Here is a 25900-nt window from a genome sequence, read left to right on the forward strand (position 1 = left end):
CACTAAAAACGACTTCTTTGTGGGACTCAAGATGCATGCTTCATCAACTGCCAATTATTTCTCTACACTTCATAGTTCTCTGAGAATGTTTCACAATACTGGCTGCAGAGGTGGTTGAAGAATTAGGGTACGGGTACACTCAAAATTGGCATATCATCTTGGAGAAACAGTAACGTTCCAGTCTTTTTGGTGTCAGAAGTATGTTTCAAAGTTCCAATTTTCCATGGCATTCTATGCCATTATAATTTACTGAAACAAACTGATATACCCTGTAACTTGCTTTCACTGTCATTTCACTGATGCTGGTGACTTTTAACTTCTCCGGACTCCTTATTGCTCCTTATTATATTACTCCTTATATGTACTAGTAGATTTTCCGAACTTCATACACTGTATTAAGACACATATTCTTCCAACTGCTTCTTCTGTGCAGATTCTCCCAACTTCTGCTCAGGCGCAGATTCTCCTAACTGCTGCTTGTTTGTGGATTCTCCCGACTGGCTATGACTATCTGTGTCTGTAAATACAACACAAAAATAAACATCAGTGAAAAACAACGCAGTAACTCCCTTTTTCCGACAACATTGTCAATCTGGATTGCTACCGCTATGGACAAAAGCACTGACTTAGTGCATAATTTCATTCCCATGAATTCATCATCTTTGAAACAAATGACAAATTCAGTCTGCCGTATAAATATGGCTGCGATATCACTGATATCCAGATTCAGAACAGACCACCATAAAATGTGATCTTTTAAAAATAACTTCTTCTGTTGAGAAATTTGGCATAAAAAACAATTAATAATAGTGTTTTCTTTCTGAAAAAGCATCAGTAGAAATACCATTAAACACTGTATCTGAAAGTACCTTAACTTGTTTGGGTTTTATTAGATTTTGGGGAGGGGGTGAGGGCATAATTAATTGCAGTCAAATGTTTGCATTTTAAGGTGAGCTTGAAGTATCACGTTGATTTAGTCCTCAGTGACATCGTAACGAGTTTTTACACCTTAAGGTTCAGATCTAAATAAAAATCTTGTGACCTCTCACAATTGTGAACAAAAAAAGTGAATGTGGCATTATGGTTAAATTCCTGTTTCAGGGATAGAGAACAGTGAATATGACATTAGTGACAACATTCTAACTCTATCAATCTATTCATAACTCCCACCTCTCAATCCAACAATTGCCTGCATTTTATTCTGTAAAAATTATCTAAATGAATGAATGAATGATTATGGCTTAACGCCACATTGGCAATTTTGCAGCCATGTCGTGGCGAGAACAGGTTTAAAACAGGAGACAGTGAATGGTTTTCAATACAATGGAGGACACTTAACATAAAACCAAAATAGACGAACATGTTTAAAACCACTTTATAAAAGAACCAAACCTTTGATAAAAATCGAAAACTACAATATAATTATAACTATATATAATAAGTGTATGTATATATGATTTATTTGTATATATTTATTAAGAACTATATTTTATGATATAAAACAATGACCTTTACATAATTTATACTAGCATCGCCAGCAATGCTGTCGAATATATCGAATATAGTGCTGACTGTGCAGAACTTTTCCCGAACATGAGCAAAGTGTACACAGTCAAAAACGATATGTTTGATGCCATATTGAACATCACATCCAACATAAAAAAAATCTAAAAAAAAAAATAACGGTATTTTCAGAAACATTTTTTAGATTTCCTGATTACTGAAGCTTACATCATCTTTATGGTTCCTTTACCTTTAAGCTGTTTTAAACAACAAGTCACAAGGCTGAAAATTTGTTTCCCACTGACAACATATGATCCCTAAACTGACAAAAATAGGCCATACTTACAGAATTCTTTGTTGAGTCTAACACATCCATATCAGAAAAATAGGTGTGATAATCGGGAAACTGTTGAAAATTACCATTAAGGGAAAGATATTCTATGATAAGCCCAATAAATAATTCTGCAGGGTCTATTGAGTTACCTCCAGGGAACATATTTTTTATGATAGCCTTACTCCCTAAGAAATTTTTACCTTGGTGTACAAAGCTGTACTGTGACAGCTGTTCAGGCAATACAACCTCCAACGTTGGGAATTCTATGATTGTTTTCCCTTTCAAATTGTTACCAATGGTCTCCTTCATGTCCAGCTTGTGGTACCTAGGCAAATAAGGATTTGATACAGAAGATTAATCAGAGCATATCTGTCTAAACCAGACAAGAAATCTCCAATTTCATGTGTACTTTCACTATTCTTAATAATGTACTTTGTTTCTGAGCTTTCACCCAAACTGGAGCAAAAGTGGACAATAATTTGTGAAATCTGTCTTTAAATTGAAGATTCACTCATGTTTTTATTAATTTATCATTTCTACACTTATGACAAAATGTATTTTCGCTACGCAATATAAATATATACCTTCAAACTTAAAGGAGAAGAAAATTTAAAAATCTTAATAAACCACTGAAAAGAGTTTGCATTTCCTCGCAGGTGCATGCCATAAAAAAAGTTGCTCAAGTTCATTAATTGTAAATAATTTCAGCGCCAAAATCCGCTGTGGGTGTCTCCATTTTGCCTAAGAATTAGTCCTGAAGTCTTCTGTGTTAGGAGGAGAATTTCTATCGGAAAGCGCCGAAATGCAGTTCGTACATTTCCAGTAGAAAATGGACGTGACCTGCCAACTGCCGGTACTTCGCGTTGCTTCGGTGATTTCCGAAGCAACGATCGGGAAAACCGGAATGACGATCGGGAAAACCGGAATGCTGGACGTAGGTTCCGAGTTTAAACGAACAAGCTGGCAGTTTGAATGACTCTCATTGGCTGAGAGGCAACACCCCCCCAGCATAAATTACAGGGTGTTAAAGATGGAGGACGCGATGGACTCGGCTATTTATGCCAGCTTTGCCGTTTTCAGATTTAAAGTGTATGGCGAGGAAAAATCGGAAAAATTGCAAAATTACGCAGGCACTACCAAATAGAAAAAAATGTGCTCTTTTCAGCCTAAAGCGCCATTTAAAAAATTTTCTTCTCCTTTAATGAAGATTTAGATTCCTAAGAATTTCATTATTAAGAAAAGTAACAGGACAATTTTCCACAGAATCTACATTTACACACAATATTTGTTATTTGATTGGTGTTTTACACTGTACTCAAGAATATTTTACTTATATGATGGCCAGAATTATGGTGGGAAGAAATTAACCCGCGATCATCCGCTGGTCGGCAACCGTTCCACGTACGATTGGAGAAAAAGCCAGACTGAGCATGAACTTGATTTGAACTCAAAGTGACTGCAGTGTTGAGAGGCTTCTGGGTCATTGCGCAGTGCTGGCATACTAACCACCTTGACCACAGAGGGCCCTTACACACAATAACACTATATTGTAATTATTTATTTATTTGATTGGTGTTTTACGCTGTACTCAAGAATATTTCACTTATACGATGGCGGCCAATATTATGGTGGGTGGAAACCGGGCAGAGCCTGGGGGAAACCCACGACCATCCGCAGGTTGCTGGCAGACCTTCCCACGTACGGGCGGAGATGAAGCCAGCATGAGCTGGACTTGAACTCACAGTGACCGCAGTGTTGAGAGGCTTCTGGGTCATTGCACAGTGCTGGCATACTAACCACCTTGACCACAGAGGGCCCTTACACACAATAACACTATATTGTAGTTATAGTTATTTATTTATTTTATTGGTGTTTTACGCCGTACTCAAAAATATTTCACTTATACGACAGCAGCCAACTCTTGGACTTGAACTCACAGCGACAGCATTGGTGAGAGGCTTCTGGGTCACTATGCTGCGCTAGCGAGCTAACCGACTGAGCCACGGAGGCCCCTGTAGTTATAGTTATATTATACACTGCACCTTGGTGTATTGGCACATGCTCCCTCGACCCTCATACAGATGGCACAATTCTCTGTCCCCACTCTGACAAAATCCCGCAATTTGTGTCGTATCACTGGGTCTGACTCCGTGGGGTGAAGGTAACGCTTCAATGCCTCCTCTAATATCGTGTCCTCGCTGACTCTTTACGCAACAGAATGAAAAAAAAAAGCAATCTATTCAAATATCAATTCGAGTTTAATCATGATTAATATCACTTTTTTTTTCAGGTGTGAGTTTTTTCTAAAGTTTTATTTGATCGTGTTTTTGGTGTTTACGCGGAATATTTCACTTATACACTGACAGCCAACATTATGGTGAGAGGAAACCGGGCAGTGCCCAGGGGAAATACAAGTCTAACCAATACGAGCCGTCAGAGCTTCTCTGTTTGGTTCAGAGCTACAGGAGTGACAAGCACATCGAATTTCTTCCGAAATGGTTTGTATGATTGTAAAAACAGATTGTCAAAGAACCCTGAGTTATTTTTTTTTTCAAGTTGCCATCCAATTTGACCCTCAGGAGGACATGAACTTACAGAACAAGACAGAATGATTTTGTACCCCCAAAAGATAGCCGCACCTGCTCTTGCCATTTTTCATCTGAAAGTTATGAGAGGAATACAGCTAGCTGGATTTAGATTCGGCAACAATGGGAGCCACAGTCAACTAAAACCTCAAGCTTAACAGAACAAACTGACAGACAGCAAATCTCTGTACACGAAGGCCGACATCCATATCTATATTGTACACTGCTGTATAGACAGCAAATCTCTCTACACTAACGCCGATGTCCACATTTATATTGTACATGACTGTACAGACAGCAAATCTTTGTACACTAATGCCGATGTCCACATTTATATTGTACACCACTATATAGACAGCAGATCTCTCTACACTAACACCGATGTCCACATTTATATTGTAGACCACTATATAGACAGCAGATCTCTCTACACTAACGCCAATGTCCACATTTATATTGTACACGACTGTACAGACAGCAGATCTCTCTACACTAACGCCGATGTCCACATTTATATTGTACACCACTATATAGACAGCAAATCTCTCTACACTAACGCCGATGTCCACATTTATATTGTACACCACTATATAGACAGCAGATCTCTCTACACTAACGCCGATGTCCACATTTATATTGTACACGACTGTACAGACAGCAGATCTCTTTACACTAACGCCGATGTCCACATTTATATTGTACACCACTATATAGACAGCAAATCTCTGTACACTAATGCCGATGTCCACATTTATATTGTACATCACTATATAGACAGCAGATCTCTCTACACTAACGCCGATGTCCACATTTATATTGTAGACCACTATATAGACAGCAGATCTCTCTACACTAACGCCAATGTCCACATTTATATTGTACACGACTGTACAGACAGCAGATCTCTCTACACTAATGCCGATGTCCACATTTATATTGTACACCACTATATAGACAGCAAATCTCTCTACACTAATGCCGATGTCCACATTTATATTGTACATCACTATATAGACAGCAGATCTCTCTACACTAACGCCGATGTCCACATTTATATTGTACACCACTATATAGACAGCAAATCTCTCTACACTAACGCCGATGTCCACATTTATATTGTACACCACTACATAGACAGCAAATCTCTCTACACTAATGCCGATGTCCACATTTATATTGTACACCACTATATAGACAGCAGATCTCTGTACACTAACGCCGATGTCCACATTTATATTGTACACCACTATATAGACAGCAGATCTCTGTACACTAACGCCAATGTCCACATTTATATTGTACACCACTATATAGACAGCAAATCTCTCTACACTAACGCCGATGTCCACATTTATATTGTACACAGCTATATAGACAGCAAATCTCTGTGCACTAACGCTGTTGTCCACATTTATATTGTACACCACTATATAGACAGCAAATCTCTCTACACTAACGCTGATGTCCACATTTATATTGTACACAGCTATATAGGTATACAAGCAGGCTATTCACAGTGAGAACAATAACATTCAGTAGTCTTCACATAAAGGTGTGAATTTTTAATACCTCGGGGGAATAGAATGATATTTATTGTGAAGCGGACAGAAAGAAAGAATAGTAAGTAAATATAACATTCCGAGATATACACTTGAAATCTACAATGTAAGCAATAGTTTACCAATCTGCATTGCCAGTGCGATTGGACATGCCTTGACAAAATCAGATTCAATGTCTGAAAACTCAGGATCTGAAATCTGGCAATAAATGCCAGTGCCATAAATCGGAACTTCAAAGTTGTCCACTATGGGTTCAAATTGATTCCATTAGAGTCCATTTAAAAAACTACACCGTTTTCATAGAAATTCCCAGGTTATTTAGGCCACCTAGACTTAGGTTGGCCATCTGTGACGTCACCTGCTGAGCGGCATCGGGGAGCTGGCTGGAGACCAGCTACATGTAACACAGTAAATCTATTGTTTTGATGGATTTAAAGTCATGATTACGTTCCTCAAAAGAAGACCTCCGACAAATATTCTGCTTTAACAGATTATTATCTCTATAATTATTTATTCATTTATTTGATTGGTGTTTCATGTCATACTCAAGGCTTCTGGGTCATTGCGCAGTGCTGGCATACTAACCACCTTGACCACAGAGGGCCCTTACACACAATAACACTATACTTGTAGTTATTTATTTATTTATTTCATTGGTGTTTTACGCCATACTCAAGACTACTTCACTTATACGACAGCGGCCAGCAGTATGGTGGGTGGAAACCGGGCAGAGCCCAGGGGAAAACCACGATCATCCGCAGGTTGCTGGAAGACCTTGCCACATACCGCCAGAGTCTCTATAATTAGGACCACAAGTTAAATCTGGACACTAATCCTTTAATATTGTGTGTGATAAATGCTGAAGATACAGGTTTACAGTATCAAGTTTCACTGACACATGTAAATGTTTATATCAGCTCATTTCATTGGAGGATGCATTTAGTGGGGAGTGGTTATCATCAGCTCAGCTTGATTGACGCGTCTATAATGTCATGAAGATGTAAGATCAGTTGTCACTCACCTGTTGTCTGTGTACTTGGCCCCTGCCCCTGGAAACACCCATTCTATGTGCCACATGAATTTCTCCTCCCTATGGTCAAACGGAAACAAATTCTGACAACTGTGACAGGCTCTACAGCATATGAATACAACGCAACATATTTGAAATATTCGTAAAAAAATGAAACACCCACCTTATCCTATCCCAAATCAACAATGTCCAGACAAACCCATCAAAACTTCTTCAGCAGAAGAAATACAGAATCGACACTTCATGGCTGGAGCGAACGTTACCTGATGCCATAACTTTGGAACACAAAAGCTTCATATTTGCTCAAATCAGGTAATTAACAAGATTCTAAATCAAGAACTTCACTCTTTCTTACACCTCTTTTTTATCTACAAAGAAACACCCTATTGCACTATTCTTAGCATTCCCCAAATTACATCCGGATTTGGGGGAAATGTATTTTGGGGATTGAATGTCACAATTTTACTGCATAAATAGTGACATGAAGTAACACGAAGTCTCCTTCATGAAGGGAAGTAATCCAATGAGTTTTGGCAACTTCAAAGTTTTTCCCCCTGTTCCACCAAAGGTACATGCAACTTGTTTGCTAATAATGGAACACATCCATTGCCATCAATATACCCAGAGCTGAATCTGACTATCGGGTAGTGATATTAATTTCAACATGAATTACTTGAGATCCTAATTTTTTTTTCAACTTTTGGAATAAAATGTACTAGATCTAAACAAAACAGTAATCCCTGTTGATCGCTCTTTCTTGCTTTCCCAGCCAAACACGGCCCACCCCCAAAATGTAATTCTGTCAGTTACGACCATCAACAGATCCATGTACAGAAAATAGATCATAATTTACACCATCAATAACATACCTTTACACAATCAGTAACATACCTTTACACAATCAGTAACATACCTTTACACAATCAGTAACATACCTTTACACAATCAGTAATCAGTAACATACCTTTACACAATCAGTAACATACCTTTACACAATCAGTAATCAGTAACATACCTTTACACAATCAGTAACATACCTTTACACAATCAGTAATCAGTAACATACCTTTACACAATCAGTAACATACCTTTACACAATCAGTAACATACCTTTACACAATCAGTAACATACCTTTACACAATCAGTAATCAGTAACATACCTTTACACAACCAGTAACATACCTTTACACAACCAGTAACATACCTTTACACAATCAGTAACATACCTTTACACAATCAGTAATCAGTAACATACCTTTACACAATCAGTAATCAGTAACATACCTTTACACAATCAGTAATCAGTAACATACCTTTACACAATCAGTAACATACCTTTACACAATCAGTAACATACCTTTACACAATCAGTAACATACCTTTACACAACCAGTAACATACCTTTACACAATCAGTAATCAGTAACATACCTTTACACAATCAGTAACATACCTTTACACAACCAGTAACATACCTTTACACGATCAGTAATCAGTAACATACCTTTACACAATCAGTAACGTACCTTTACACAATCAGTAACATACCTTTTCCAGTATACCGTGGTATTTGACTTCCTCTTCTCGAAATTATATGGTAAGATCTGAAGATCAATTCTTCTTTTTCTGGCTTGAGACACTAATTTGTGCAACTGAAAACAAGAATAGTCAGTTTACAACAATCTCCACTGAATGATTTGTCATGCTTTACGTTCACAAGAATACACATACTTCAGCAATAATGAGTGGGAAGAGGCACAAGGCATTCAGAGAATACCGATAGCTCACCTGATTGAGCAGTTTGTAAAACTGCATAATGTTCAAGTCATGTGATACGTACGTTCAAATACTGACCTCTAAACCAAACCAAAGAAGTAGAATAATTGACACTAATATTATCCTCCAATTATAGTGCTAAGATCTTGCCATTAAATCAGTAAGAAAGACTAAAACTATAATACTGTCACAACTATGCTGTTTATCGTATGTGTAAGGATTTCAGAGCAGTGACTTCATATGTTATGGAGTTGTAAATCATTGTGGTGGTAAAAGACACTATTGGCAGTTGGAGACAAATTTACCACATAGGTCTTTGATATGCAAATTGCGAACTGCATCTAGCATTCAATGTACGATGGGACGCAATTGCAACTCTGTGAATAGCTGAGCAAAATGTTGAGCTATGAACTAAAAGACTTCCTTGGTCTTTGATATGCAAATTGCCACTGATAACTGGCTATCTGTATGCTACGGGTGGCCACTGCAACCCTATGATTGGCCAAACTGGACACTGACCCCATCTGATCCCCCTTTCACAATACCTCTCCTTACTTTGAAAGGCGAGCTAACCAGAGGAAAACATCAACTTTGATCCTGTACAAAATGTACCCAGCCTCCCAACTTAATCATCCAAATGACCGACATTTATCTTTTCAAATTTGCGTTTTTATTGCATATTTTCATATTTTTTCAATTTATTTATTTGATTTGTGTTTTATGCTGTATATTTCACTTATACAACGGCAACCAGCATTATGGTGGGAGGAAACAGAGCGAGGGGGAAACACACGACCATCTGCAGGATACTGACAGGCCTTTCCATGTATGACTGAAAAGAGGAAGCCAACATGAGCGGGACTTGAACTCACAAAGTCTGCTGTAGAGTTACTTTTTTTATTACAGCAATGAACACCTCAAGACAGGCGATCGGTAAAGTAATATCAGCAAAAGATACATAACATTTTTTTACAAACCACATGACACAGGATACTTTTACACATACAACGCGTTGCACAAGTCACAACAGATATTAAACAAACAACATGTTGATTACAACAACACCTTATTAGTATGACTCAGTATCTGGTGCACATACAACGCGTTGCACAAGTCACAACAGATAGGAAATAAACAACATGTTGATTACAACAACACTTCATTAGTATGACTCAGTATCTGGTGCACATACAACGAGTTAAACACAGAATGCCATGAAAAGTACTTATGCAACAAGCTGAAGATATGTAATATGTTGAAGCAAAAGCACAGCAGCTATTGCACGTGAAACACAAACCTGTTAATACCATATGGTCAATGCTAAATCCTGGCTAGTGTTCATTTATTTCTTGTATGTATGTCTATACCGTAATTCTTCAAACTTTTTGCACATTTCCAAGGTGTTTATTTAAGCATATTCTGAAGGCATTTTTCTGTATTGACTAACAAAATTTTACCCCTTTTTTTAAAAACTTATTGTGAAGCCCTGGAATTGATCGATCTACTTAGGGTAGCCTTTACGTCGTACTTAACAATTTTTCAGTCATAGACAAAGACAAATTTGGTTTGGCTCTGCTCAGAATTGAACTGCTGAAAAGTGTCATTTCCTTGTAAGGTGTTTAAGGCATACACTCTAAAAACTACACAGCCACTACCATGTATGAACAAATTTAGGATCTCAAGATGGATTTTGGACCACAAAATATTGCTAAAACTAATTTTTTAAAAAAATGAGCTAATTCTGATGTTTAGAGAAAAGTTTCTATTAAATCATACAAACTTTCAGGAAATTCATATATAATATATATACATAACACTGCAATTTTCATTTTGTAAAATCTGAGCCTTATTACAAATAAAAACAGAAGGCAACATTTCTGTATTAAAATGACATGCAACAAAGCAAGAATTTTAAATGATTACTTGGGAAGAAAACCAATTAAATGTTAGTTTTCCATTTTGAGCATGAAACAGCCACAAGAAGATCTAAAACTTTCCAGCCTTTGAAGTTTTTATCCAATGACTCTCCACACTTTACTCAAGTTCCTATACCTGATTGACTTTGGGTTTAGTCTCCCGTGGAAACAGGCAATCCTGACGGCAATCATGCACCCAAATGGTGGATTCAAGGCCCCAGGGGGAAAAGCGCTTCGGCAGATAGCCTATTGCCATTTCGCAAATTCACAATTTATACCTCAAAAAGTCGCACACATTTCTTTATCCCTCCGACGAATTTCTTCTGGAGAAACATTATCAGGTTTGCTAGACTGGAATAATTTCGTTTCGGACGACATTTATTTAGCGAGCTGTGGTTTCGCAGTGTTGCTGGATAGATTTACGTTTGCACACTCGCGCAAGACATTATCCATTTCCTGCTCAAATTAGATTTGAGCTTGGAGCCGTCACAGAGCTAACACTCCCCATCTGCCGAATCTTCCGCAAGCAGGCTTCACTCATTTCTGAGCGAAAGTACTTTACGGAGCTAAAGACAGGGACAAATCACTGCATCAGATCTACAACATCATCAACTATCGACTTTTTCCTTGTTTCCAAGTGTCCAAATCACTGCACAAGAGAGCAAATAAAAGAAATCAGAAAAAAAGATTCAGCCAAGGCAACTAACCATTTTAAATACAAACATTACATGTAAATACGATTCAGGTGATTTTAATCACACAACAGAAAATAAATGCATTTTTTTTTTAATCCATTAATGAGAAGGCTATTAAATGATTGATGTCTATGCTGCCAGGGGTATATCTGTATACCACAAAGTTTACAGTACTGGGGCTGTATCTGGAGCCATTCTAGTGCCAGAAAACATTTGGGTACCCAAATTCATCAAGATGTATTGAAACTAACAAGTAAATTGAACAAAAATATGATGGTTTACAAACAAATATCTTTCATTTAAAGACTTAAAAGCTCTCAGTAAGCACAATTTTTTAGTTGCATTCATAAAATGTTTTATGCACAGTCAAAATGTCACCTTTAAAGTTTGCGATCATAACCCTCAAGTCTTTTTCTAGTCATGACCTCTGGCATGTACAGGTACCTTGAAATGCACAACAAATACCCGCCATACAAAAATATTTTCGAATACCCTTTTCTCTTGAAAAAAAAAAAATCCCCAAAAATATTAAAGTTATTAAGAAAATAAATTTTGATGCTCTTTCATCTCATTTTGGCATCATTTTTATGTTTTCTTCTCCTTTAACTTTTTTCCTGATACATAAGAACAAATTGTTTACGCCTGAACTTAGCCACGTTTACTTTATCTGATGCTCCGACTTTTTCCATTCTCAAAAGTTATCAGAGATAGAACAGAGAGAGTTGCAACTGATGTTCTTGCTGCACAGCCCAAAAATAGCTTATGAATCTTGGGTGCCATAATTTGGGCTAAAATTGATAAAGCATAAATATGTACAATATGCAGCAGAAATCTAAATTATGTCAATTTCAGCGTCTGAAAACAACAATTTAGACCAAACAAGAGTTTTATAACCTTAAACTACGCCTGCCATGGCAGAATAAAAGACAATGTCATGTTAACGAAAAAATGTATTTATTTATTTATTTCACTGCTATTTTACGCAGTACTCAAATATTTCACTTATAGGACGGCGGCCAGCATAATGGTGGGAGGAAACCGGGCAGAGCCCAGGAGAAACCCACGATCATCTGCAGGTTGCTGTCAGATCTTCCCAGCCGGAGAGGAAGCCAGCATGAGCTGGACTTGAACTCGCAGCTGTTAACGAAAAAAGACACTGGATTGTCATATCTAAAACTTGTCATATTATATCACAAAGCCATGCAGTTCTTCAATAGTACCGTTGACATGGAAACACTTCTATATCCTAATCCTTTAACCCTTTCCCCCTACTGCAACCAACATTTTGAAACATTCTGAGAGAGCTATGGGGTGTCGAGAGATAATCTGCACTGTTTTATCTTCAGTCACGAAAACAAATCATTTCGTGTCATTTTCATGGTAATTACATGCATAAATTTCACTGAAAAAAGTGCTTTAGTGGTCGAAAACATCACACACTTACATTATATGCATAATCAAAAGGGTCACGGCTTAGTACATTTTACAGGAATATGACTTGTTTTCAACAACGGTCTGCTCCGGAGGTACAGACAAAAATGTGAACACAATTTCCAACTCTCCATATTGATGCAGTTCTGAAGATACAGTGGTAACAACAAACAATACGTTCAGACAGATGGACAGACAGACAGATGGACAGACGGACAGGCAGACAGGAAGACAGACAGATGGACAGACAGATGGGCAGACGAACATTATCAGACAGATGGACAGACGAACATTATCATACTACACAGAGATTATTAGTACTCTGTGCGGATATGCTTCGTTCTCTGCGATTGCGTTCTCTGCGATTACGACAATGCAGATCAGCACAGTGTACTGATAATCTATTTATCATATACCTCCTATAAAAGCTATTTTGGGACACTGAAATCCAGGTATATACCTCGAACTCTGCTGCTTTGCGCATTATCTGGTAGCGTGATGGCCTGAACAAAGCTTTCAAACCATTATGCGCGTGTGGAGCTCGTTCTAAATATAGCATAGTTCAATAGTTCACAACCGCAGTTTATATGAAGAAAAAAAAAGAACAGACAAACAGAAAGTCATGTAAAACAATGAAAAGGTAATTTATAAAACATCCTGTATGTGTAACGGTGCTTTGAAAAACTTTTTTTTTAAAAACAATCAACATACGGTCAATTTTTGAAAAACCAAAAATCTAAACTTCATCTTCATTGGGACTAACCAGTGGCGTCAAGTGGTACACTTTGATATATTGCCTGTGGAATTTTGTGAAAAAAAAAACGCATCGTTCTGTAATGGAAAAGTACTGGATGGGACACACGAGTCCATCTTTGGATGTAGTGTGTTGGTTGGACAGGGCTACCCTTGATGTGGGAGGCTACATGTGACGTGCATTTGAAATGATGGGGCTCATTTTTTCCCTGCATACCGACACTGTGAGAAGCGACAGCGTAACTACCGATGACTGCAACATTTTTGTGACCACTGAGTTGCTATACCAGCATGAAGCAGTTGGGTTTTACTAGCACTAGGCTATGGTTTGTTAAATGGCCAGGTAAGATAGATTTTTTTGCCACAGTCTTCATTATGGATCTCAGAGTTATGAACTTTCTCATTAGCTGACATTTATACCACAAACTATTGGAAGCTTTTCCCCTGTAGTTGATGGCAAGGTAAAATGGCGATAACGCTTAATTTGTAAATAGTCTGAACGGTAAATCTGGCCTGAAATGACAGCTGTATGCGCCACGAAATAGAATCCGGTGATACAAAAAATCACAAAGCAGATGCCTTTGATAATGGCCTGCAGACAGTGTAGAAAATTAAAATTTTCCCATGGTTTTAAGGACAGTAAATCGCATATTCATGTAAGTAGGTCAACACTGCATGTAAATTCCCGTTTAAGAAGACCGGGGCTTTTCCAGCCAGAGGTTACCCAGTGCAAAAGTAGTTCGGCGTGTACAAACAAACAGAGATATGGCAATAGGGAAAACAGAAGATACCAATACAGAAAAAACATTGGTTGGGTTTGAATCGTGCACTTAGCAGACAGAGGTATGTGATAATGTATAATATTTATTTATTTATTTGATTGTTGTATTACGCCGAACTCAAGAATATTTCAATTATAAGATGAAGGTCAGGGGGAAACACATGACCATCCATACATTGGTGAGAGGCTCCGAAACCACTGCGCAGCACTGTCATGCTACCCCCCTCGGCCATGGAGGCCCCTCAGTTCTTAAGATATAGTGGTAACAAAAAACAATACGGACGTACAGATGAACTGACAGATGGACAGACGAACACCACCATGCTATACTGTATAATAAACTGACAGATGGACAGACAAACACCACCATACTATACTCTATAATAAACTGACAGATGGACAGACAAGCACCACCATACTATACTCTATAATAAACTGACAGATGGACAGACAAACACCACCATACTATACTGTATACTAAACTGACAGATGGACAGACACACACCACCATACTATACTGTAGAATAAACTGACAGATGGACAGACAAACACCACCATACTATACTCTATAATAAACTGACAGATGGACAGACAAACACCACCATACTATACTCTATAATAAACTGACAGATGGACAGACAAACACCACCATACTATACTGTATAATAAACTGACTGATGGACAGACGAACACCACCATTCCATACTGTGTAATAAACTGACAGATGGACAGGCGAACACCACCATACTATACCGTATAATAAACTGACAGATGCACAGACGAACACCACCATACTATACCGTATAATAAACTGACAGATGGACAGACGAACACCACCATACTATACTGTATAATTAACTGACAGATGGACAGACCCACACCACCATACTATACTGTATAATAAACTGACAGATGGAGAGATGAACGCCACCATTCTATACTGTGTAATAAACTGACAGATGGACAGACGAACACCACCATTCTATACTGTGTAATAAACTGACAGATGGACAGTCGAACACCACCATACTATACCGTAAAATAAAATGCAAACGAACTACTTCATGGATCAGAGGCTAATAATTCTGCGCTGTTTTACTTCATATTTGTGTATCAGTTTTAGCAAAAGATACAAAAAATAGGCCTAAAAAACTGCACGAAAAACCAACACATAAGATTTGTCCAAAAACAAAGTGATAAATGATCATGCAAGCATTACATCCAATCATGTGACACCAATGTCAGCGGCTGATGTGAGACTTGAAGTGGCTGTATCAACTTTAACCAGTAATGGCTCGCGACTGATATATAAATACTCATTACGCACAATCTGGGCTGCCAATGCAAACTCGTCAAGTGCAAATGTGTGCATTCTTGCCGTTCAAAGCATCATAAATGCGAAGAAAGGAAGCACACCTCAATGAACACCACATATATCATGTAAGCAAAAGATAATTGCGTTGCTGTGGCAACCGACAGCTTTTGTTTCTCAACAGTTCTTCCTGCACACGTACAATAGCATGAGGGGAAAAAAAAAAAAAAAAATCTCTGTCCAAAGTCTGTGTCATTTTGCTTCCTGGCGAAAAGCCAAATGCCACAAATCAGAAAACATGTATAGACCTAGTTGTTCAGGATTTGACTTGCATACATGCACATCTACACCGTATGTACACACAGGAATTCACGTATATATACCATGTACATTTATATTAATAGAGGTTAACATAAATCAATTAATTTAATAAGAATTATGTTTACGTTCTAAATATTTTCAAATCGCTTACATATATTTTCTAGCAACAAATATTTGCCATGGTAAACGTTTTTTTTTATGGAGATTGCTTAAATCTTTCTGAAATGTAAAAAGCATTCTGTGGACATACTGCCTCTATTTACTTATTTGACTGAGTTTCACGGAATACTAAAGAAATTTTCGCTTTTTAAAATGGTAATCAGTGTTACATGATTGTTTGGAGATGTCATTGCTCAGTTATGGAGTCAGGAGCTCTAAAAACATACATCTTACATTAGAGCCCAGTCTGAAAATAAATTAATAAATTCTTGTAGGACATAACTGGCAAATTTTCTAGCAGTGTTTGTCTTGTATCAAACAATTGGGCCCTGTCAAAGTACTATAATAGTACAATTCAATATACATGTATATAGATAATCAATTGAAGATAATGAAATGGACACAAAATAACTGGTTTTCTTTGTATTAACTTTTCAAAGCCCTAAATAAATCAAGAAAACATGTGGCACTGTATGAGATTTGGGGGAGGGGGGGTGTACAAAGCTTTTGACTTTCTTTTCTGACTATCCCGTATTACAAGTTTCACACAGTAGGGAAAGGTCAGACACTTTTGGTCAATGGCTGGAAATATATTAAATATAGTTTTATAGTTGTAAACTGAACAGTGGAGAATTTGAACATGTATTGTGGCTCAAGTGGGGCAGTGGACAGCTTTCTTATACGTTTTGTTTAAATTCAAGAGCAGATCGAGATAATTCTCCCTCCAGTTCCCTTAGAATACTTGAAATCTTGTACAATTTTGTCATGAACTGGCTTCTGGTTGACATGGTTGAGGACTTCAGCAACAAGACTTCAGCTTCTCATAATATTTTTCAATAAAGCCAATTTATAATCTGTACAAAGATGTCCACAGTTGTTTATTTATTAGTTTGACTGGTCTTTTACGTCGTCCTCAAGAATGTTTCACTTATACGATGGCGGCCAGCATGATGGTGGAAGGAAACTAGGCAGAGCCCGGGGAAACACGCAACCATTCACAGGTTGCCGGCAAACCTTATTAACACGTACAACCAGAGATGAAGACAGTATGAGCTGGACTTGAACTCATAGCGGCCGAATTGGTGAGAGGATCCTGGGGCATTTCGCTGTGCTGGCGTGTTAACCCCCTCGGGCATGGAGGCCCCCAAATGTCCACAGTTGCCTGACCATACCCTAACCTTGATGTTAGTACTATAATAACTTGTACAATAGTACCCTACTAATATTCATCACAAGTAAAGAGAAACGTAAAGACTCGTAAGAGAAATGTAAAGACTCGTAAGGGAAATGTAAAGACTGGTAACAAAAATGCAAATTCTCACATATCTGGATTTGTCTCTGCGTCCATGTTGTCTGGACTGTCGGGCAGCATTGTCCGTCTTTCTTGCAACATCTTCCAGGAAATGATAATCTGCAAACATCACACTAGAATTTTTCAATCTACATTGCTTGCAGGAAATCACTTCCTTGTTTTCCGTAAGGTTTTAAGACAGCATTTTTGTGAGCATTTTAGTAACCAATGACAACCAGTTTCCTGCCTGTGTTTACAAGAAATCCATTAGCAAACCAAAGAAATAACAATTTTTTTTTCGTGGTAAAAAGTCTTGCAAGTTGCACATCTCTGTGAAAAGAACAAAAATCCATTTCCATGTCATTATTTATTAGAGGATTTCATCTCTTTATTTTCATGAGAAAAGCATCGAAACTCTATGTGCAGCTTTATGATATTTGTTAAGCTTTTAAGATGCCTTTTACGATTCCTTTATTGTGAAAACTTTGAAAAGCTGTATAAATACTCTGAAAAAAAAACAACAACAAAAAAACCCCCTTGAAACAAGAACTACATTAATTACACATGTATCCACATAAACCAGTTTCCATGGAAACTTCAGTCCAATAAAACAAGCCTGGAACAATGTAAGGGGACAAAATGATTTGTATATGACCTTCAAGGATGAAGGGAATATAAAACTGTGAGAAATGTACACCTTATGCATATTCTAGAAATAAACCTAAACTAAATATGTACATGCATATTCTAAGCGTTTAGAATGGTGCTGCAATCAGGACCTATCTGACACATTTCCCCTGCCCCTCTTCATTTGATTTTGAATTTTTTTCTCTTTTTTTTTTTTGCAAAGGGTACAAAACGTGGTTCACAACTTCAACAAATAAGATTAATCTGCACATAACTGAAAGTAAAATTTTCAGCCTTAAGCTACTATAAAGCTGTGTACAAATTTCAACCTCAATACTACTGAGTTACTTCAACAAGTTGCTGGAACTATTTCAGCTCTACTTGGATCCCACACATTATTAAAGCCAAGTATTGCCGATGTTTCGCAGGAGGGTAAATGGCCCTAAAGCACTCGAGGGTATGCACTGATGACAGACATTAGGAGTGCCCAGTCAATGCGTTGTCTTAGTTACAGAGAACCTTGTCGAAAACAAGACAATATCCGCTCCACCAGGACGTCGTCGGGACAAATTCACCAATCAGGGAAAAGCTAATGGCCCACAGCAAGTCTGAGCACTCGCTGAATTTGTCGCAGAAGTGAAGTGGTTTTGTTGTTGATAGCTGGAGCAAACAGAAAATAACACTTTTCAAATCACAGCCAGACGGCCAATCACGCATCTGTAGACGTCTCCACAACTGCATCATCATGCCAACAAAGGCAAGGCGTACGAATCCAAAGTGAAGGTGAAACCCAAGAAAAAGAAAAAACGACTTTAATAACAACGGACAAGCCTGATTTCAGAGTCAAGATGGGAAAGCTCTTAAAGACTTCTAAAGTTCAAATATTTTTAAACAACCAAACACGTCTGACCACCTCATATTAATTAGCAAGTAGACGGAAAAACGTGTCGCCAATGATCTTTGATTTTTTTTTTCTTCTAAATTCTACAGATGGTGTATTACATGCCTGTGGATGACATACTATACAAACACACACTTTGTGGAACATTAAGTGAATGAATGATAACATTCGCACAACTTCGCAAATATTGGATTTGGTAATTTGTGACACCTTGAACAAAGACTTAAAATTTATTTATTTTATTTATTTGATTGGTGTTTTACAATATTTCACTTATATGACGATAGCTAGCATTATGGTTGCTGTCAGCCCTTCCCACTTGCAGCCACAGAGGAAGCCAGCATGAGCTGGACTTGAACTCGTACTGACCGCATTGGTGAGAGGTTTCTGGGTCATTATGAACCAATATGAATATTTGTATGCAATCTATGATTTCGCCTGTGTCTTAAGTTACTCATTTTGTCCGATTCTTAGAGTTCTGTTCGTAATAGAAAAATGCTTCTTTAAAAGGAACGATGAAATCCTGCTGGTAAAACATTATGGTTTCAACTCCAAAAGTAATATTTTATGGCCTCTGATAATCTGCGGCCTCGGCCTCTAAAAATGCAGTTTTGCAGTCAAAATTTTCAAAGGTGGAGAAAACATAACAAAAGATGTGAAAAGAAGAGTGCGATAAGTTAGTTGTAAATGTGATTTTCAATATTTTTTTCTATTTCTCTTCAAAGGGAAAAAAGACACTTGAAAATAAATTTAGTAAGGCAGGTATCCGAGATCACCTCTTGATATATACCGTCTTTGAATAATGACATTATAAACAAGGAGATATCACGTATAGTAAATATATTTGCACCAGAATTTGGTCTATTCAGATAACAAATGTGTTCAACCTGGATTTTCATCATCTTTATATCTTTAATATATACATAATTATTATCATAATTTAGACTAAATGCATGCGCAACACATTTATATTCAAATAAATTTATAAGACACATACATCACATCCTCATTTAGATCATCATTATGCAAAGAGGTGTCCTAAATACCCACCAGACAAAAATATTTTCAAATACCCCCTTCTCTTGAAAGAAAAAAAAATTGTTTCTTTTCTTCCCCTTTAAGACAAATACAGTAGTTACTTATATACTGGAGCATTTTTCCACTGATTGTGTGAATTCCCCCTTTAGGAGTGGAGTACCGGGAGTCAAATTCATGGTGGTTCACTTGATTTCTGTCAAACGTCCACAACTGGAAGTCAGAGCTGAACCAATATTAACTGGATGTAAACCGGTGGCCTCAAAGCTCAAGGACTTGGGAAGTGGCCCCCACTAATAAAAGGCCCACACAATTTCCTGAACAGTTTTCCTTCAGATATTATCAAGAATCAACTCTTCACTTACCACTCAAAAGATTGTTGGCCCAGAATGTACTGATAGTATTGCATCAAATCTTATATTGTTCAGAATCAACCATGTCAACCCTCCACTTACCACTCAGAAGATAGTTGTCCCAGAATGTACTGACTGTTTTCCTTCTACTCTATTATTGTCAAGATCAACCCTCCACTTACCACTCAAAAGATAGTTGTCCCAGAATGTACTGATTGTTTTCCTTCTACTCTATTATTGTCAAGATCAACCCTCCACTTACCACTCAAAAGATAGTTGTCCCAGAATGTACTGATTGTTTTCCTTCTACTCTATTATTGTCAAGATCAACCCTCCACTTACCACTCAAAAGATTGTTGTCCCAGAATGTACTGATTGTTTTCCTTCTACTCTATTATTGTCAAGATCAACCCTCCACTTACCACTCAAAAGATTGTTGTCCAAGAATGTACTGATTGTTTTCCTTCTACTCTATTATTGTCAAGATCAACCCTCCACTTACCACTCAAAAGATTGTTGTCCCAGAATGTACTGACTGTTTTCCTTCTACTCTATTATTGTCAAGATCAACCCTCCACTTACCACTCAAAAGATTGTTGTCCAAGAATGTACTGATTGTTTTCCTTCTACTCTATTATTGTCAAGATCAACCCTCCACTTACCACTCAAAAGATTGTCCCAGAATGCACTGACACTTTTGCATCAAATTTTATATTGTTCAGAATCAACCATGTCAACCCTGCACTTACCACTTAAAAGACTGTTGTCCAAGAATGTACTGATAGTTTCCTTCAAATCTTATAGTGTCAAGAATCAACCCTCTGCTTACCACTAAAAAGACCATTGTCCCAGAATGCACTGATAATTTTGCATCAAATCTTACATTGTTCAGAATCAACCATGTCTACTCTTCACTTACCCTTCCAAAGATTGTTGTCCAAGAATGTATTGATAGTTTCCTTCAAATATTATAGTGTCAAGACTCAACCCTCCACCTACCACTCAAAAGATTGTTGTCAGAGAAGGCCTTTATTGGTACAAATGCTGTCTTGTCCCTCAGGCCATTGCATGACTTTTCCTCTTTGTGTTTCTTCACGCATGCAACACAACATGTTCTCACTCCACATCTCGGGCATTTGTATTTTGCCGACACTTCGTTGCAAACTTCACAACTGTAAAAAAAGTGCGAGAAAGACAATACAGATGTATTTCTTATTTATTTTTGTTGACTGGTGTTGAATGTCATACTCAAATGCTGCTCCTTTGTATGACGTCAGATTCAGGAGGAAACCTGAGCGCCCAAACACATTTGGTTTTTAACACCATGCTCAATTGGTTTTTAACACCATGTTCAATTGGTTTTTAACACCATACTCAATTGGTTTTTCACACCATACTCAAGAACATTCCATTTATAACATGGCAGTCAGTACACCCACATGAGCATCATCACTGAACCGCTTATTTTACAATGTGGCAGTCAGTACACCCACATGAGCATCACCACTGAACCACTTATTTTACAATGTGGCGGTCAGTACACCCACATGAGCATCATCACTGAACCGCTTATTTTACAATGTGGCAGTCAGTACACCCACATGAGCATCATCACTGAACCACTTATTTTACAATGTGGCAGTCAGTACACCCACATGAGCATCATCACTGAACCGCTTATTTTACAATGTGGCAGTCAGTACACCCACATGAGCATCATCACTGAACCGCTTATTTTACAATGTAGCGGTCAGTACACCCACATGAGCATCATCACTGAACCACTTATTTTACAATGTGGCAGTCAGTACACCCACATGAGCATCATCACTGAACCACTTATTTTACAATGTGGCAGTCAGTACACCCACATGAGCATCATCACTGAACCGCTTACTTTACAATGTGGCAGTCAGTACACCCACATGAGCATCATCACTGAACCACTTATTTTACAATGTGGCAGCCAGTACACCCACATGAGCATCATCACTGAATCGCTTATTTTACAATGTGGCAGTCAGTACACCCACATGAGCATCATCACTGAACCACTTATTTTACAATGTGGCAGCCAGTACACCCACATGAGCATCATCACTGAACCACTTATTTTACAATGTGGCAGTCAGTACACCCACATGAGCATCATCACTGAACCGCTTATTTTAGAACATGGCAGTCAGTACACCCACATGAGCATCATCACTGAACTGCTTATTTTAGGGCATGGCAGTCAGTACACCCACATGAGCATCATCACTGAATCGCTTATTTTACAATGTGGCAGTCAGTACACCCACATGAGCATCACCACTGAACCACTTATATACAATGTGGCAGTCAGTACACCCACATGAGCATCATCACTGAACCACTTATTTTACAATGTGGCAGTCAGTACACCCACATGAGCATCATCACTGAACCGCTTATTTTAGAACATGGCGGTCAGTGCCCCCACATGGGCATCATCATTGAACCGCTAATTTTATAACATGGCGGTCAGAACACCCACATGGGCATCATCATTGAACCGCTAATTTTATAACATGGCGGTCAGAACACCCCACATGAGAATCATCATTCACCAAGGACCACCCAGGATAATTTTTCCAAAATACATGTTTATGTCTCTGAATGATGACTCCCCCAAAAGGGGTTTAGATTCTAAATTAGCAGAATTACAGTTGAGATCAAGCAATTTGATGCTGGTGGTATCAAAGGTCTACTAGTTAATATTTCTACAACACAGTGAAAGTTATTCTCTTTGATGAGGATAGTGATTGAGTAACAAACTTTTCCATGAACACTGAACTAGAGACCTTGCTATGAGCAAATGGATTTGGCCCTGGCAAGCCCACTGGCTACTGCTAGCTACCCATTACTTGCACATAGTCTAGACTAGCACGCTCCTGGTTGCATTTTGGACTCACCCACAGGAAAACCATGGAACCTAGCTAGTAAGCATGGTCACAGGTGACTACTAACTTCATATAGTTCACAGTATGACGCATACAGACATGGCCACAGGTGGCTATTTCTGTTAATAACTGGCCGGCCAAGTATTACAGTAATAAATTAAACACAGAGCACTAAGGATGCAAAACCTGAGCTAAAGACATCATTACTTATTGACATACTACACCTCACACAAACCAACTATTTCACAAAAAAAAAAAAAAAAAAAAAAAAAAAAAAATGGCCAGGGAGTGTTTCTTTTCAAGCTTAATGCACATGCACATTGTTCAGGAACAAGAACTCTGTCAAGTCATATAAAGCTGTGGATACCACAAATTGGCAGTGGCTTTAAAGTGACATGGTCACCCGAATATTACATATTTTTGCGTTATTAGAGAAAACGACATGGGTATTGGGTATTTTTCTCCAGAAGTCACAAGCTTTTCTTTAATTCCACCCCCCCCCCCCCCAGCATGGTACGTTAAGAGAATGTTTAAAAATAAAAATAAAAAAATGAAAACTGAAAATTCTGCCAGAATATTTAAATGAAGCGGTCAATTCAGTGGAAATGGAGCATGTGCACAGCGTTCAGTAAACTTCATTTGCAAACAAACTTAGCTGATTACAAGCATAAGAGAAGGACTTATGGCTTACTTGTGACAGGATCGGCCAAAAAGAGGCATAAGAAAAAACTCGACAGGCTGACAAGCAAGTCTAGAGTTGTAGTTGGTGGTAAGTTTGAACGATGGAGTACACTGAAGAAAGAAAAAGGTCTCACGAAGCACGAAGATGTCAAAACTACTGCTTGATAGATGGGTGCAAATGTTGTTGTTGTTGTGGGCAGCGGGTGTTAACCTTTGAATAGACACATATTTCTGACTCTTTAAAGAGAAGATTATTAGTAACATTTTCTCAATGCTCTTTAAGCTGCTGTAATCTGCATGTATCTATGTGTATCAATATTCAAAATTATCCGAGTTTGTTGACTAATCGAAAGTCGGTATCATAGGGAACTTTCCGAATACTGCGCATATGCTTCTGGCCTTTCATGTTGAATATTACCTGAGGCAAAATGGCCCATCCTCTTTGTGCTGAATTCAAATAATGGCAGGATTTCTCCGCGCTTGTACAATCTACATACTCAATGAAAATTTTTTATTTCAATGTGATTTAGTTTATGGATGAACTTAAAAACTTTGCTAAGACGTCGCACTCACAATTTGTTTAAAAGTCCTTCTAGATATGCTATTTTAAAATAAATGTCAATCCCTACCTCTCTAAAAATATCACCCCACATTTCCAAACTCCATCTGGATGGAACCAATTTCAATGAAGTCCGCACCAACACCACCCAAACTTACCTAATCCAAAGTTCTGTTCAATGCAATTCTTGGTTGAATTAAGAAGATTGAAATTTTTCTTTAATACAAACAGCAATGGAAATATAATAGCGCATATTAACAAGTGATGCTAAATTCTGTACCGATACATGTCACTGTCATATGTGGCAGAATTGTCTGAATGTTATTTATGGTTCATATAGATTAGGTATAAACAGTGTTCAGACGATTTTGTCTCCTATGGTCTATGTGACTATTTATGTCACTCTACAGCAAAATAGCTAGGCCTACATCTCATGGTGGCTTAGCCCCGAATGACTCCAGCTCCTTTTCTTATACTGGCCTGGCGGCGTTGAAGCCTCCATGCTTACAATGTTAATTTCGTACTCAACGAAGGTCCAGACCGATTGTCTTTGTTACCAAACAAGTCTTGCGCCAATAAAAGACACCAACCTAAAGACCTGTTTTCCGCACCATACGTCCCTACTCGATCTAGAATAGATTTATTATAGCCATGAAGACTTTCACGTTACATGCTCCTTGGCAACTGCCAAATGTTGAGCAGCTACATGCATGTCCTGCTTCTTAGAGGAGCAGTGGGAAGATGGCAGCATTCCTCAAGGAGCATATACCATGGAATCCTTCACGGCTATAATAAATCCCAATGACGCTAGGCCAGTATAAGAAATGGTGTTGGAGTCGTTCAGGGCTAATACTGACTCCACAACAACAGCACGCGCCCAAGATATCGCCAAAAGCATTTTAAATTTGGTACAGTTGTACGTCTAGGTCTACATCTCATATCGACCCCTGTCAACCTTTTCTTTCATCATGGCGATGCACAGCTGTTTCACGTCGATTTTTTGAAACAGTCAAATCTTGCTTTATGTTTCTGCACAATAACAACAACACAGTCATGACGACTGTGGGCTACATGGTGAAAGTAGGTACGGATTTCGGGATAATGTACTTCATGTCATAAAATCACTTATAAATAAGTACATGGAGCATTAAAAAACAGCCCAATCCATGCCCTAAATTACCTCATCTTTGCTAAACAAAAAAACAGAAACTGCAAACAGGAACACGTCTTCTTTGGTAGACAACAACAACACGAAAAATCCACAACCCACGTGTGTTAACCGCAACTTTCGATGACGCGCTGGAAAAAGGGAAAGGAGCGTTGAAACCGATGACGTGAGCGCACACTTATTTGCCCGCTAGACTTGACAGAGAA

General features: G+C 38.1%; 1 protein-coding gene across 1 annotated transcript; it reads right to left on the minus strand.

Moving 5' to 3' along the window:
* Positions 1–395: 395 nt before the first annotated feature.
* LOC135480999 (box C/D snoRNA protein 1-like) lies at positions 396–25790 on the minus strand. The gene is made up of 8 exons (XM_064760930.1): positions 25707–25790; positions 21362–21534; positions 17478–17566; positions 8560–8663; positions 7003–7071; positions 3880–4041; positions 2038–2162; positions 396–517 (listed from the first exon to the last, which is right to left on the minus strand). The coding sequence occupies exons 1-8, from the start codon at positions 25709–25711 to the stop codon at positions 396–398; spliced, it is 849 nt and encodes a 282-aa protein (XP_064617000.1). The 5' UTR covers positions 25712–25790.
* Between the last annotated feature and the right edge of the window lie 110 nt (positions 25791–25900).

The sequence above is a fragment of the Liolophura sinensis genome, chromosome 13, assembly GCF_032854445.1.
Source record: "Liolophura sinensis isolate JHLJ2023 chromosome 13, CUHK_Ljap_v2, whole genome shotgun sequence".
Taxonomy (NCBI): domain Eukaryota; kingdom Metazoa; phylum Mollusca; class Polyplacophora; order Chitonida; family Chitonidae; genus Liolophura; species Liolophura sinensis.